General features: G+C 45.6%; 3 protein-coding genes across 4 annotated transcripts in view; 1 reads left to right on the top strand and 2 right to left on the bottom strand.

Annotated features, from left to right (window-relative positions):
- The window catches only part of LOC139341550 (transient receptor potential channel pyrexia), a 7433-nt gene extending 4273 nt beyond the window's left edge, over positions 1 to 3160 (bottom strand). The window contains exons 1-10 of the mRNA XM_070978107.1: positions 3028 to 3160; positions 2611 to 2718; positions 2362 to 2522; positions 1896 to 1982; positions 1340 to 1501; positions 1091 to 1241; positions 809 to 918; positions 469 to 580; positions 277 to 305; positions 1 to 8 (exon numbers count right to left, since the gene is read on the bottom strand). The exon at positions 1 to 8 is cut by the window's left edge and continues 84 nt beyond it. Of these exons, the coding sequence (XP_070834208.1) occupies positions 1 to 8; positions 277 to 305; positions 469 to 580; positions 809 to 918; positions 1091 to 1241; positions 1340 to 1501; positions 1896 to 1982; positions 2362 to 2522; positions 2611 to 2718; positions 3028 to 3160 (1061 nt within the window). The remainder of the gene's footprint in view (positions 9 to 276; positions 306 to 468; positions 581 to 808; positions 919 to 1090; positions 1242 to 1339; positions 1502 to 1895; positions 1983 to 2361; positions 2523 to 2610; positions 2719 to 3027) is intronic.
- A 202-nt stretch (positions 3161 to 3362) lies between these two features.
- On the bottom strand, positions 3363 to 8434 carry prkn (parkin RBR E3 ubiquitin protein ligase). 2 transcript variants are annotated; one of them, XM_070977513.1, is made up of 11 exons: positions 8342 to 8408; positions 7625 to 7788; positions 7229 to 7499; positions 7032 to 7147; positions 6345 to 6428; positions 6081 to 6196; positions 5788 to 5924; positions 5462 to 5523; positions 5074 to 5304; positions 4784 to 4901; positions 3363 to 4288 (listed from the first exon to the last, which is right to left on the bottom strand). In XM_070977513.1, the coding sequence occupies exons 1-11, from the start codon at positions 8349 to 8351 to the stop codon at positions 4185 to 4187; spliced, it is 1413 nt and encodes a 470-aa protein (XP_070833614.1). In that variant the 5' UTR covers positions 8352 to 8408; the 3' UTR covers positions 3363 to 4184. The 2 variants fall into 2 exon arrangements, with proteins under 2 accessions (XP_070833614.1, XP_070833615.1); XM_070977514.1 differs by having other exon boundaries at positions 3641 to 4288; positions 7238 to 7499; positions 8342 to 8434.
- Positions 8435 to 8482: 48 nt separating this feature from the next.
- Positions 8483 to 12014, top strand: LOC139341314 (uncharacterized). The gene is made up of 5 exons (XM_070977791.1): positions 8483 to 8730; positions 10410 to 10566; positions 10648 to 11015; positions 11433 to 11661; positions 11742 to 12014. The coding sequence occupies exons 1-5, from the start codon at positions 8668 to 8670 to the stop codon at positions 11861 to 11863; spliced, it is 939 nt and encodes a 312-aa protein (XP_070833892.1). The 5' UTR covers positions 8483 to 8667; the 3' UTR covers positions 11864 to 12014.
- The last annotated feature ends 706 nt before the right edge of the window (positions 12015 to 12720 follow it).

The raw sequence follows: 12720 nt of genomic DNA, 5'->3' as shown, positions 1-12720 counted from the left end.
ACCTCCAGCTGACACCACAGCAACCATGCAGTGAAACACAAACACAGCTCACCGTTCACTGTTCACTCTTTGCAGTTCACTGTACACAGTTCATTAATCACTGTCCAGTATAACAGAGTCCAGTTCAGTGAACTCCACACTGACCTGAACTACAGATAACTGTGGCGTCTATTCCTTTCTAAGTGCTTTGTGAGGAAAAAAAGCTGAGTGAAATTCCTCATAATGTAAACATGCTTTGCCAATAAATCTGATTCTGACGTTGACTGAGGGACTTACTGGAGATGTTGGCTCACTGGTGACAGCTTCTACAAAACACAACAGGTGGGTCAGACAGGTAGAGTCAGACAAACAACCTAAAGCTACGCCAGTGAAGAACTAGAAGAACCAATGGAATACCAAACGGGGGGGAAGTAAGCATGGCTGTAGTAGCCTATTGTAGTACTACAGAAGCAGTAGAGGCAGTGTTACCTTGCTGGACAGTCTCAGGTGAGTGTCGTTCTGGTTCCAGCAGGTTCAGGTAGTAGCACTGCTGTCTGGTCATTCTGTCGGTCACATGGAACTGACTGAGTGCCAGCTGGGCCTGAGCATAACACACAACCACACTGATCAACACCAGAATTTAGCCCATTCTATTCTATTCTATTCTATTCTATTCTATTCTATTCTATTCTATTCTATTCTATTTATCTTTTCATTTTTATAATACACAGGGAAACACAAATGTTGAAATATTGTTGTTTTACTGATGGCTGTTTTTTTTTGGACCTATCACAGCCCTGTTATCTGTTAGTAGGCAGTTCATTGTTACCACTGGACCGATCTGGCCAATCAGAGCAGTTATACACAGCTGTCCATCAGAGTCCTTCATCCCTGCCTCTGCCCCAAGCTCCAACAACACCCGAGCTGCCTCACTGCGCTCTGAAATCACACACAGACATTGGTTATTCAGAAATGACCCAATGAGTGAGTACTGACTCTGCAGTGCCAGCCGAGTTAGCATAGCATCACAGTAGTGAGTCAGTAGAGATGGCATCAGTGATGAAATCAGCGAGTATATCAGTAGCCATGTCAGTGGTGTTGTCAGCTGTACCGTGGTTGGCGGCGAGCTGCAGTGGAGTTCTGTGTTTGTAGTCAGTGGAGCTGATGGAGGCTCCGGCCTGCAGCAGCAGTCTGATGGAACCTACAGCTTCATTCTTGGCAGCGTAGTGAAGAGGAGTCTGCTGGTCCAGAAGAGTCCGAGCCTCTGGATCAGCTGAGGACAACACACACACATTACATAGACTGACTTTCATTTGCTGGAGACTTATCCTTACCATAACCCTGACCTTACCCTGCACACTTCATACAGACCTTTTCGGTCTAGGAGGAACTGAACCATGTCCTGGTAGTCCAGCGCTGAGGCCACGTGAAGCGCTGTGACTCCAAACTGATCTGGCCGGAGGAGGTCAGAGCCCCGGTCCAGGAAGAATCGCATCACATCCACGCTCCACGCCCTGGAGATCTGAGCGCACACAGCAGAGGAGACAAACTTAATCACACGAACACAAAACATCTCTGCAGAGAGCTTCACTGTGTCAGAAAAATGCTAAAACTGATTCTTAGAAAATAAAAAAACAGTAGTAGGACAGAAATGATTTTGTGGTGTGTGTTCATTAAACTTGAATTTGAATGTGATGATGATTGTTCAGGTTTTGTGTGTTGTAGTTTCATGTGTCTTTGTGGTTGTTCTGCAAAGTATTACTGTTCATGTTGTTTAGCATGTAGTATGTTTAAAATGTATTCAGTGTTTGTTCTGAGTTAGCTTAGAACTACATGCTGATATTCAAAATCACTGTATGACTGTAAATATTTGTAGTGACACCGAATAAAAATGAAAATAAAGATGACGTGTTGACCTCATGCAGGATGGTCTGCCCGTATCTGTCTGAGCTGTTTGGATCGGCGCCGTCGGAGATCACTCCATCCACAAACTGAAGGTCCACCTGCATGAGCACACAAGCAGGTTCAGGAGGAGTTTCTTCACCACACAGCTTCACTCACTGTGAATGTTATTCATATTATGTCTATAGTTTGGCTGGAAAAAGGGGGCGCAATGTTTTCCTCTGTTAAGTAGTTCTTGCAGACTTCGATGGCCATCATCATCATCATCATCATCATCATCATCATCATCATCATCATCATCATCGTTCTTGTTTGTACTGTAATGTTTTCGCACATGGATTGTTTTGATAGATAAAATAATTGTTGAAGATATATTTGGGTTTAAGAAGCTGGAAATACTTCATCAGGTGTGTTCATTATATTTTCTTACATGAATCATTAAGTCCTGGTACCTGGTCAGTATTACCTGGTCAGTGTTACCTGGTCAGTGTCCCGGTTGGTCGAAGCCAGATGTCTGAAGTGATTCAGCAGTATTCTGTTCAGATGTTGGATTTTATTTGTTGTGTCAGCTTCGTCTCTCTGCTCTTCATCACCTCCATAATCCTCAGCCAGACCTCTGTACTTCGTCCTCAGCTGATCACCTGAACATTAAACTCATTAAACCTTTAATAAATCCAGATCCTCTAAACTGACGGAAAGATCACCTGGACTCTGTGTGCCACCTGTCACTTTTCTTCTTCTCTGCTTCCAGCGGCCGCAGGAGTACGACGCCCACCGAGCTGCAGTCTTTCCTGCCGCTGACACCGAGGACCTGGATCCCTGAGGACACCCCGAGGCCTAAGGACAAACAGAGACCTGATAACAACAGACACCTGAGGACAGTGGTGGAATGTAACTACGTACATTTACTGTACTGCACTCCAGTACAAATTCAAGGTACCTGTACTACTCTACTACATCTCAGAGGTTCCTTTATGTTCCTTTATGTCTTGAGACAGATTTCCTTTGCTGTTTTTTTCTTTGGTTCCTTGTTTTAAAAAATATCTTTAAGAATAAAGTTTATTCTGATTGTTATAAGAAAAATCTTTTCCAGAGTTCATGAGTTAAACTCCACCCGTCTGAGAATCCCAGCAAACTGAAACAAACACTCATACTGCAGGGGGACCCGGATCTTGTTACAGCTCTGACTCACCTGGATCACGTTGGTGGTTCCTGTCATCTCCAGCTCCAGTCCAGGATTCTGCAGACCTGTCAGATCAGCCCGGGTGCCCCTCTTCATCCTCCTTCTGTTGAGTCTCCGTCCACCAGGTCAGAACTCCAGACCTCCACATTCAAGGACCTGCTGGACTACCTGAAACCTTCTGGACCTCCTGAAACAAGGTGGAACTATTAGGTCAGAACTATTTCCACATTGTGTCCACTGTCTTCTGTCCCCTAAGGGACTAAAACCAGCAAAGGAGCGTCTGTGGATCTGTCTTCACCTTGAGGTTCTGAGGGACCAAGCTGATCCAGATCTGTCTGAGTCTTCACCTCTTGGTCCCAGACTGAGCAGATCCAGATCTGTGTGAGTAAGCTTCAGCTGCTCAAAACAAAACCATAAAATCATCTGACAGTGACATTTATCAGCCTGCTGCCCTGCTCAAAGGTTTATGGATTATCTTATCAGTGGGTGGAGGGTCCAGGTCTCAGACCGAACACAACTGCCTTTTTTTACTCAAACAGGAATAAGATGAATGAAAACCAGAAACTGAAACCAGAAATGAATCAACGGAACCTTTAATTTGTAAAACACACACACAGCTTCCTGTTGGATCACATGAGCTCCACCTGCTGGATGGCTTCATATTTACACCACACAGTTTTTAAGCCTCCTGAGACGGACACATTTAAGTTATTGTTAGAGCAAATAAGTCTGTTATATATGCATATATGCTGGGCCAGGATGGAGACTGAACAGACTGGCAAAGAAGACCAGCTCTGTCCTGAGACGCCTCCTCTACCAGGTGGAGGTGGTGGGAGAAAGGAGGATGATGACTAAGCTATCATCCCTGTACTGCATTTACTGCTCTCAGTGTTCTTGTCTTCCAGGTTTTAACTCTTTAAACTCCTGAGATCTGATGTGGAGCTGAAAAACACAGACAAACCAGGCAGGCCTTAACGCCTCACAAGTGGCTAAGTTTATTGATTGTATTGTTTTATTATTAGTGTTCCATGACTGAAGCTCAGCTGGTTGATCAGAGTCGCCAGTTTGATTCCCAGATCCTCCTGACAGCCGCTGAAGGGTCTGCGTGTGTTTGTGTGTTTCATCCGAACCAGTGGTCTCCCATACAGTCTCTGTTCCAGGTGACGCCGCAGAGCCAGCACCACTCTGCTTTGCACAGAGGACACTGCATGTGCATACAGCCGCCTGCAGGGGGAGACAACACACTCCTTACACACCGAACACACTTCAGACCAGGTCAGACCAGGACAGACTAGGTCAGAACAGTTCAGATCAGTTCAGACCAGCTCAGAACAGTTCAGACCAGGTCAGACCAGGCCAGAACAGTTCAGACCAGGTCAGACCAGGTCAGAACAGTTCAGACCAGGTCAGACCAGGTCAGAACAGTTCAGAACAGTTCAGACCAGGTCAGACCAGGTCAGACCAGGTCAAAACAGCTCAGACCAGGTCAGAACAGTTCAGACCAGTTCAGACCAGGTCAGACCAGGTCAGAACAGTTCAGACCAGGTCAGACCAGGTCAGACCAGTTCAGACCAGCTCAGACCAGCTCAGACCAGGTCAGAACAGGTCAGACCAGGTCAGAACAGTTCAGACCAATTCAGACCAGTTCAGACCAGTTCAGACCAGTTCAGACCACATGATGCACAAACTGGTTCATTAGAAGCTGTTTGTATTTCTCACCGTTTCTTTCCACAGGAACTGAACACTGAGGGCAGCGTTTGGTCGACTCCTGCAGGAGGAGCAGGGAGGCTCTATCCCACCTCCCTCTGAGAGATGCCTCCTCGTCCACCACAAAAACCTGAGAAGAAGAAGAGGACGACGAGGACAGGAGGAGCAGGACAGGAGAGACAAGGAGATGAGGAGAAACTGTTTCTTGCTTTGGACATGAAGATTGATTCATAAACACAAAGACATCCACAGTCAATAATATTGACTGTTCATCTGATCTGTTTCCTGATTGGTTGGCTCACCTGTGAGGCGTCACCTGTGGGCGGGGCCAGTTCTGCATGACACTCCCCTTCATGGTAGTTCTCCCTGCAGTCTTTGCAGAAGACAAAGCCACAGCCGTGCTGTCTGTCACACTCCACCCTTCTGCTGTCCTCAGGTGGGACAAGCCCCGCCCCACACTCAGGTGACGGACACATCAGTCCTCCACTCATCAGCAGGCACTCCTCCGCCCCGTAGTGCAGGTAGCGTCCATACTGAGAGACAAAGAGCCAGAAACAAAATCTGCCTGAAATCTGAGGGAAAGCAGCTTGTCGGATGTGACGGAAAAAAAACATGAAAAAAACAACAGAGGGAGGCGTCATCATCAGAGGAGCACACTGACCAATCACAGAGAGAGGAAGGAACACTCACCTGATCATCTCCCAAAATCCTGAAATGATGCAACTCTTTAACGAGAGATTCAGCGCAGCCGGCTGGAGACACAGATAGACATGTTTAATCACATTTATTGGTTGAATTGTTCACCTGAGTGACACAGATGAAAGACGAAGATGATGATGACGATGTTCGTGCTGTTTGTTTGACAAAAGCTAGAAACAAATATCAGACATATTTCACATATGCTTCAATAGATAAACAGATTATTGATCAGCCAAGTGACAGTCACTATTGATCACAAATGCAGTTAGTCATAAAACAGATTTCTGCTGCTGCAGTGACATCACACAGAGTCTCACCAGCACACGGCAGTGAGTAGCCAATCACAGGATGGTAAACAAACTGTCGCTCGTTCAGTCGAGTCTGACAGTAAAGATGGAAACAGTCGAGACAGATCACATGACGCTCCGAACACTGGAACACCAGGACCACGTCCCTGACGGAGAGACAGGCAAGAAGACAGGCAGAGATGTTTTCTCTCTCCCACAGCAGACAATAAACACACATTTAACAGAATTGATTCTAGTGTGTGTGTGTGTGTGTGTGTGTGTGTGTGTGTGTGTGTGTGTGTGTGTGTTTGTGTGTGTGTCACCTGGTGTCAGTGCAGGCGATACAGGGGACATCTCTAATGTTGGTCATGATGAGGTCGAGGGCCACAGAGAGGTCGTCATCTGAGGTCGGATGGGATCCACACTTCATGTAGAACTCCTGTACACACGCACACACACAGTACATCAGTAAAACAACATCTCCCAGAATGCCACTGCATGGACTGACGTCAGTTAAACAGCTGGCGCACAGAAGCAGAAACACAGAGCTGTGAACGCCACATGAGACAACAGCTCTGCACGCTTACCGCTTCGTTGCCATGACAACCATCTGACTGACACACACCGTGGATACGACCTCGGAGGAGAACGTCATCCCAACAGGACGGCCCCTGACAGAGAGGATTCATCTTCATCATCATCATCATCATTATCATCATCCTCATCCTCATCATCATCATCATCATCCTCATCATCACGTGTGCTGCTGAGGGAATCATAATGACTCTGTGTGTGAACGAGTCTCTGGAAATAAATACATACTGTGTTACTACTGTATAAATACTGAGTTACTGCAGTATAAATACTGTGTTACTACAGCACAAATACTGTGTTAATACAGTATAAATACTGTGTTACAACAAAATAAATACTGTGTTACAACAGTATAAATACTGAGTTACTACAATATGAATACTGTGTTACTGCAGTAAAAATACTGAGTTACTACAGTATAAAATACTGTGTTACAACAGTATAAATAGTGAGTTACTACAGTATAAAATACTGTGTTACAACAGTATAAATACTGAGTTACTACAATATGAATACTGTGTTACTGCAGTAAAAATACTGAGTTACTACAGTATAAAATACTGTGTTACAACAGTATAAATACTGAGTTACTACAGTATAAAATACTGTGTTACACAGTATAAATACTGAGTTACTACAGTATAAATACTGTGTTACTGCAGTATAAATACTGCTCTCACCCTGCTGAGTGTCAGTGTCGTCTGTCTGCAGCTTCTGCAGCGTACTCTCAGTTTTCCTGGTTGGACAGACCTGCAGGTCTTACAGTACACAAAGAAAGTACTGCAGGTACGCACACCTGTACACACAAGTACACACAGTCAGAGTACTACTGCTGACAGACTACGGGAGAACAGACACTGTGGTTACCCGCTCTGACCTTTCACACCTGTAGCCTGTGCCTCCTGTCTCGCCCTCTCTCTCACTTCCTCTGCTCCTTCGTCACCTATTCCTTCTCCTCCATCGTTCCTCTCGAGGACCACCGGCAGGCTGGAGTAGGTGGAGGGGAGGCGTGAGGAGCTGAGGTCCAGCCTGGTCAGGCTGTTCTGCTCCTCCTCCCCTGCTTCAGCCAGGGAGAGTAACCGGGAGGAGGAGGGACCTGTTAGAGAGAGGACGACGTGGACTGTGCTCTGTTCCGGGAGGTCATAGTCCTGAGAGGAGGAGGAGAAGAGGAAGGACAGGGCAATAAAGGATGGAGCAACCAAGAGGAGGTGAGGACTCCTCCATCTAGTAACCCTTCCTCATGCACTCATTTTAGCTCTTAAACTGCCTTCACCTGAAGTGTGACGGTACTCTTCAGCTCCTTCCCAGCGAAAAGAACCCTGAGGTGCTCTGGTCGGACTCCCTGCTGACTCCCCACCACCTCCTTCAGCTCGGCCACACTCGCCTCCTCCTGCAGCTCCACCGCCACACCTGGCCCTAGGTTATACCGTACAAACACTGGAGAGACACGCGCAGGCAACAGGTCAGATGACAGGTCAGGTGACATGTCAGGTGACAGGTGACATGTCAGACTGAATCCTACGAACCACCATTAACCACTTCCTGTTCAGCCCTCTCAGTGACCCACTGAGAAACCAACTCTGATTATCGGCAAGAATTACTGCTAATACATTAATACCCACAATACTAGTGTACTGTTATCACTGAAACTACAATACATGAAGTTGTGAAAACTTGCAAACCTTTACCGCTAATACTTTAATATATGCAGTTGCTTGTGTACTGTCCTTTTTCCAACACTGAATATGTTATCACCCATAAGTTCAGATATGACGTATTGATCAGATGATCGATCAGTTGGTGATAGTGAGGAAGCACAGCTGAACACATGCGAACAGAACACAGTTCGAACCATGGAACCATTTAGCAGAACGCAGTAGAACCACAGTACCAGTCAGCAGAACGCAGTAGAACCACAGTACCAGTCAGCAGAACGCAGTAGAACCACAGTACCAGTCAGCAGAACGCAGTAGGAGCGAGCAGAACTCACCGATCATCATTCACCTCGTCCTTCAGTCTCCCTTCATGTTTACAGTTGACCGGCCGCGGTGCCTTCTGGGTACTGTAGTCTCACACACGCTCAAACGCTGCCATCGTCCCTTTATTAAAACTGCACCGCGGTCGCACAGACATGACGTCACGAAGCAGCACCGGAAATGGAGGTACCTATGAATTTTAATAAACTTGTTTTTCATTTTTTTTCTTCTTCTTCTTTGTGTGCTTTTGTGAGCGGCGGCCGGCGGTCAAAGTCCCGGCACATTACCGGGTTCTCTCGGACATTTGAGTCCCGCTCGTGTCTCCGGTTCGTGTGTGCAGATGACGGACAGTCCGGACAGCAACGTCCTGCCGCGGACACACAGCGGCGGCAACGGACCGACGGTGAGACCCCGGTCATCCAGAGACATGTCGGACATACTGCAGTGTGTGCTGTGATTCACTTTATTCTCAGTTTACCGAGAAAAACACTCTGCACTGCTGCCGATCACTACAGCTGTTAGAACGGTATCGACGAACGTCTGCGGGTCAATAATCAGATGTATTGATTGGTGCTCAGCTGTGGTCATGATGTCACTTTTAAAAGCTGACGTCGGAGTGAGCTGCTGACCAATAAAGAATTAAAAAGCTTCCGCTAAAATAATGATTTCACAAGAATCTAAACTTTAGTTTTAAAAATCTGAATCCTGTCTTTATCGTCAAATAAATGAAGATTATTTATAGTCTGAACAGATTTTAGTCCAATTTGCTATCAATCAATCAATCAATCAATCAATCAATCAATCAATCAATCAATCAATCAATCAATCAATCAATCAATCAATCATTGGTTCAAAACACTGAACACTCATGATTTGTCCGTTTATTGTTTGATAGTAAGATGATTTAATGTGTAAATATGTCCATACATGCTGTTATACAGCAGTTTATATTTCATATAATTAGCTGACAGAAATGACACCGTGCAGGAGAGACGTGACATAAAAATCAAATAACTAATTAACTAAGATTAATTAGGAACACTTGATCATAAGACTATTTGAACAAGCAATGAATTTGTTTTCCAATCTGTTGCTTTTAATCAAACCGCTTGAATTTTAATCAGGTTTTTGACTTGTGTTTCAGAGTATTCAGTCAACGTAATTTAATTCAATTCAGTTTTATTTGTATAGCGCCAATTCACAACAGATGTTGAAGTGTTAGTGGGTGTCAGGCAGGAGGCGTAGCTGTAATCCACAGTCCGTTTACTCCTTAATGCTGTAAATGAGTTGAATTCATGCAGTTTGTAATAAACAGAAACTTTTCAATGAATATTTCACAAACACCATATTTAATGATAAATTCAGTGTAATTCTTTGGCTCCTGAAAAATGAGTCAGCTTGAGTCACAGCAATGGACGTATTAAAACAAGTAGAAACATATGAAACAGCAGCTAATCTTGATAAAACACGAATCTGTCTGAAGAACGATGTGTGAGAATAAGATATATGATAAGATGAAATACAAAGAGAAACAGACAAAAAGCTGTGAAGTAGAAATAAGAAAAGTAAAGGTTTTATTTTCCGTGTTTTAGTCAGCCATCATCTGCTCAGCTGCTTATTTCCGTTGGTGCAGTTTGGCACTCTGACCTGTGGGAGGCGCTGCAGGCTGATTCTGATCAACCTGAATTGTTTGTGTGAAGTCTGAGCAGGAGTTTATTTTATGTTTGAATGTCTCATTCTCTCTAGTTTATCGGTTTTGTCACCTGTTTGATATCCTGATACATTTACTTACGTAACATTTTGGAGTACTTGTCTGTGAGTATTTCCACCTTGTGTTACTGTGCTTGAAACTCCATCTTTAATTGAAAATTGCTCAAAGACCCATATCAAATGTCGAAACAAACATGTAGAAAAGAGTAAAAGTTTTATTTTACAATAGAAAATAACTTCATCGTAGTTCTAGAGAACTGAGTGCACAAACAAGATGTGAGGAAAAGTTTTGGCTTATTTCACTGGTATCAGGTTTATTAATGTGTTGATCGACAGTGAGACGCACTGTTACCTCCCCCCTCCCTCCTACAGGTGGTGAAGGTGGAGTCAGGTGAGTCAGGTGTGTTGGGCCTGACCCAGTCACAGACCACTGAGCTTCACTTCCTGCGTTCGCGGGTTCAAGAGCTGGAGAGAGAGAAAGCCGAGCTGTCAGCGGAGAACCAGAGACTGAAGAACATGCTGGTCCACGGTGAGTCCCTTCTGAATTAAACTGATCTATTTTGATTTTAACTGTTTTGTTTTTATGACACAATGTGACTACATTTCCCAGAAATCCCGGGGCTTCTGTCCACCATGTGGCAGACATTGGGCCAGGCCAACAGTCATCACTCGGTCTCCATGGCAACGGGCAGGAACGACAGTTATGCCTCATACTCGCACCACCACAATGCAACCAATCAGGACGGAGACCTCAGCCCCCAGGTCTACCTCCAGCAGTTCCAGGAGGAGCTGAGTGGGGATATGTTGGAGTCCTGGGGCCCGCTGGGCTCTGAGGATAAGGAGGTGCCAGGAGGAGCCGACCCGGGCCTGGGGAGCCACATGGGGGAGGAGGCACCGCTCTGCAGCCAGACCGACATGGAGGAGCTGAGGAGGAGCTGCTCTGAGAGCCAGTGTACTTCTGGACACGTGAATGGACATGTGAGAACACCAATGGAACTGGTTTACTAATAAATGGTTTACATTGGATCTGATCCAGTTTACCCTGGATTGGATCTGGTTGCATTAGATCTGGTTGGTTACACTGGAACTAGTTTAATCAAATCTGCTTACACTGGATCTGATCAGGTTTTCACCTGATCTGATCTATATAAACAAGATCTGTTTACACTGGATTGGATCCAGTAGGCCTGGATCTGCTCTGGTTACACTGTAATGGTTTTAATCTGATCGACTACTGAAGCACTCCAGCTTCACTGTTTTAAACCATCTGATTTGGTTTCATCTGACCTGGTTTGATTTGACATAGTTTAAATGACCTTGATCTGGTTTGAACTTATCAGATTGGATTTAATCAGTCCTGGTTTTAAACTGGTGTCACTGTGTCCTTCTGTCCAGATGAGCCAGGTCGAGGTGTATCCGGGCTCTGGTGTTCTCTGTGAAGTCCGTTCATGGCAGGCAGCCAATCAGGCGCAGTCTCCCACGGCGATGGCCCGGACACTACTGATGGGTGTGTTTGATATGAACACACTGATGAACAGTAACCTGCGAGGCGGACGGAGCCGCCGGCCCGCTTTCCAACCGCAGCGCAGCGCGCTCGACCCACACAAGATCAACGCCATCTTCAGTAGGTTCAGACAGTTCATGGAAACGTTCCTTTAATCTGTTTATCTTCTATCTGACGGTCTTCCTCTCTCTGTTTCTCAGATGCCATCTTGGCTCGATTTCCTCTCGCCAAGAAAGGAGTCATCGGCTCCGGGATCAACTCTAAACTGTCTGAGATCCGCTTCCACTCTCGGAGAGCCAATCGGGACCCCCGATTCCTCTGACAGACAGATAGGCAGCTCCTCCTACCTCACAAAAAAAAAAAAATCCAGACAATCGTCCAATGACAACACAGCAGTCTGGAGCAGCTGGACCAATGAGAAGTTCCCAGAAAGACAGTTTTATTTCAACATCTGATCAGTATCAGGTCAGGTGGTTCTCGTGTCACTATGTCAGAGACGCAGAATGACCACAAAGGGACTCAAACCACCATGAAGAAACTCTAAATGTAGTCATTTCCGTGTCATTGTGAGCCTTCAGCTTCTCGTGGTCTTTGATTTTTATGTTGATTTTGTATTTTCATGTGTTGCAGACATGTGTGACGTCACGTGGTTTGAGCTGTACTCTTCATCCTGCTGCTTCTGTTCGACCCCGTGTACACCCCGGTTTTAAAATGCGATGTGTGTCAGGCCATGTCGTCAGGCTGAGGAATAATGCATGTTGATGCAAGGTGTAAATGCATTGTGATTGGATCTGCCCGACTGCAGCTGCAGGTGGTCTGGTTCTCGTCGTTCGGATGTTGGCCAGGTGTAAATGCAGCGAATCTTCTGCCATGACGCCGTGAAAGCACCAAAACTTATGTTATTGAACAGAAGTGCGTGAGAAGAAAGCAGTGTGTGTGGGAAGGAATGAAAAGCAGTAAGATCTCAATGAGGACAACCTCAAAACCAGCAGGTGAAAACACAAGTTCACACCTGAGCATCCAGGTAACATTTCAACACAGGTGGACGTGACATCACCAGGCAGTACTAATAAAAGTCAGAACGTCAGATTGGATGAGAATTCTGTTCATTTCCTTCTCTACCTCCTCCCCTCCTTCTCTATCTCCTCCCCTCCTTCTCTATCTCCTCCTCTCCCTCTC

Source organism: Chaetodon trifascialis, chromosome 13 (assembly GCF_039877785.1).
Source record: "Chaetodon trifascialis isolate fChaTrf1 chromosome 13, fChaTrf1.hap1, whole genome shotgun sequence".
Lineage (NCBI taxonomy): Eukaryota > Metazoa > Chordata > Actinopteri > Chaetodontiformes > Chaetodontidae > Chaetodon > Chaetodon trifascialis.
This window is presented reverse-complemented; position numbering and strand designations above follow the sequence as displayed.

Bases quoted from the DNA above. Each gene is read 5' to 3' on its own strand.
- prkn (XM_070977513.1), bottom strand. The intron at 7,148-7,228 runs GTCAGAGCGGGT...TTGTGTGTACAG, and splicing joins ACAGGCTACAGGTGTGAAAG to GTGTGCGTACCTGCAGTACT. The intron at 5,524-5,787 runs GTGAGACTCTGT...CTGTGTCTCCAG, and splicing joins CTACTCACTGCCGTGTGCTG to CCGGCTGCGCTGAATCTCTC.
- LOC139341314 (XM_070977791.1), top strand. From the start codon at position 8,668: ATGACGGACAGTCCGGACAGCAACGTCCTGCCGCGGACACACAGCGGC. The intron at 8,731-10,409 runs GTGAGACCCCGG...TCCCTCCTACAG, and splicing joins GCGGCGGCAACGGACCGACG to GTGGTGAAGGTGGAGTCAGG. The intron at 11,016-11,432 runs GTGAGAACACCA...CCTTCTGTCCAG, and splicing joins CTGGACACGTGAATGGACAT to ATGAGCCAGGTCGAGGTGTA.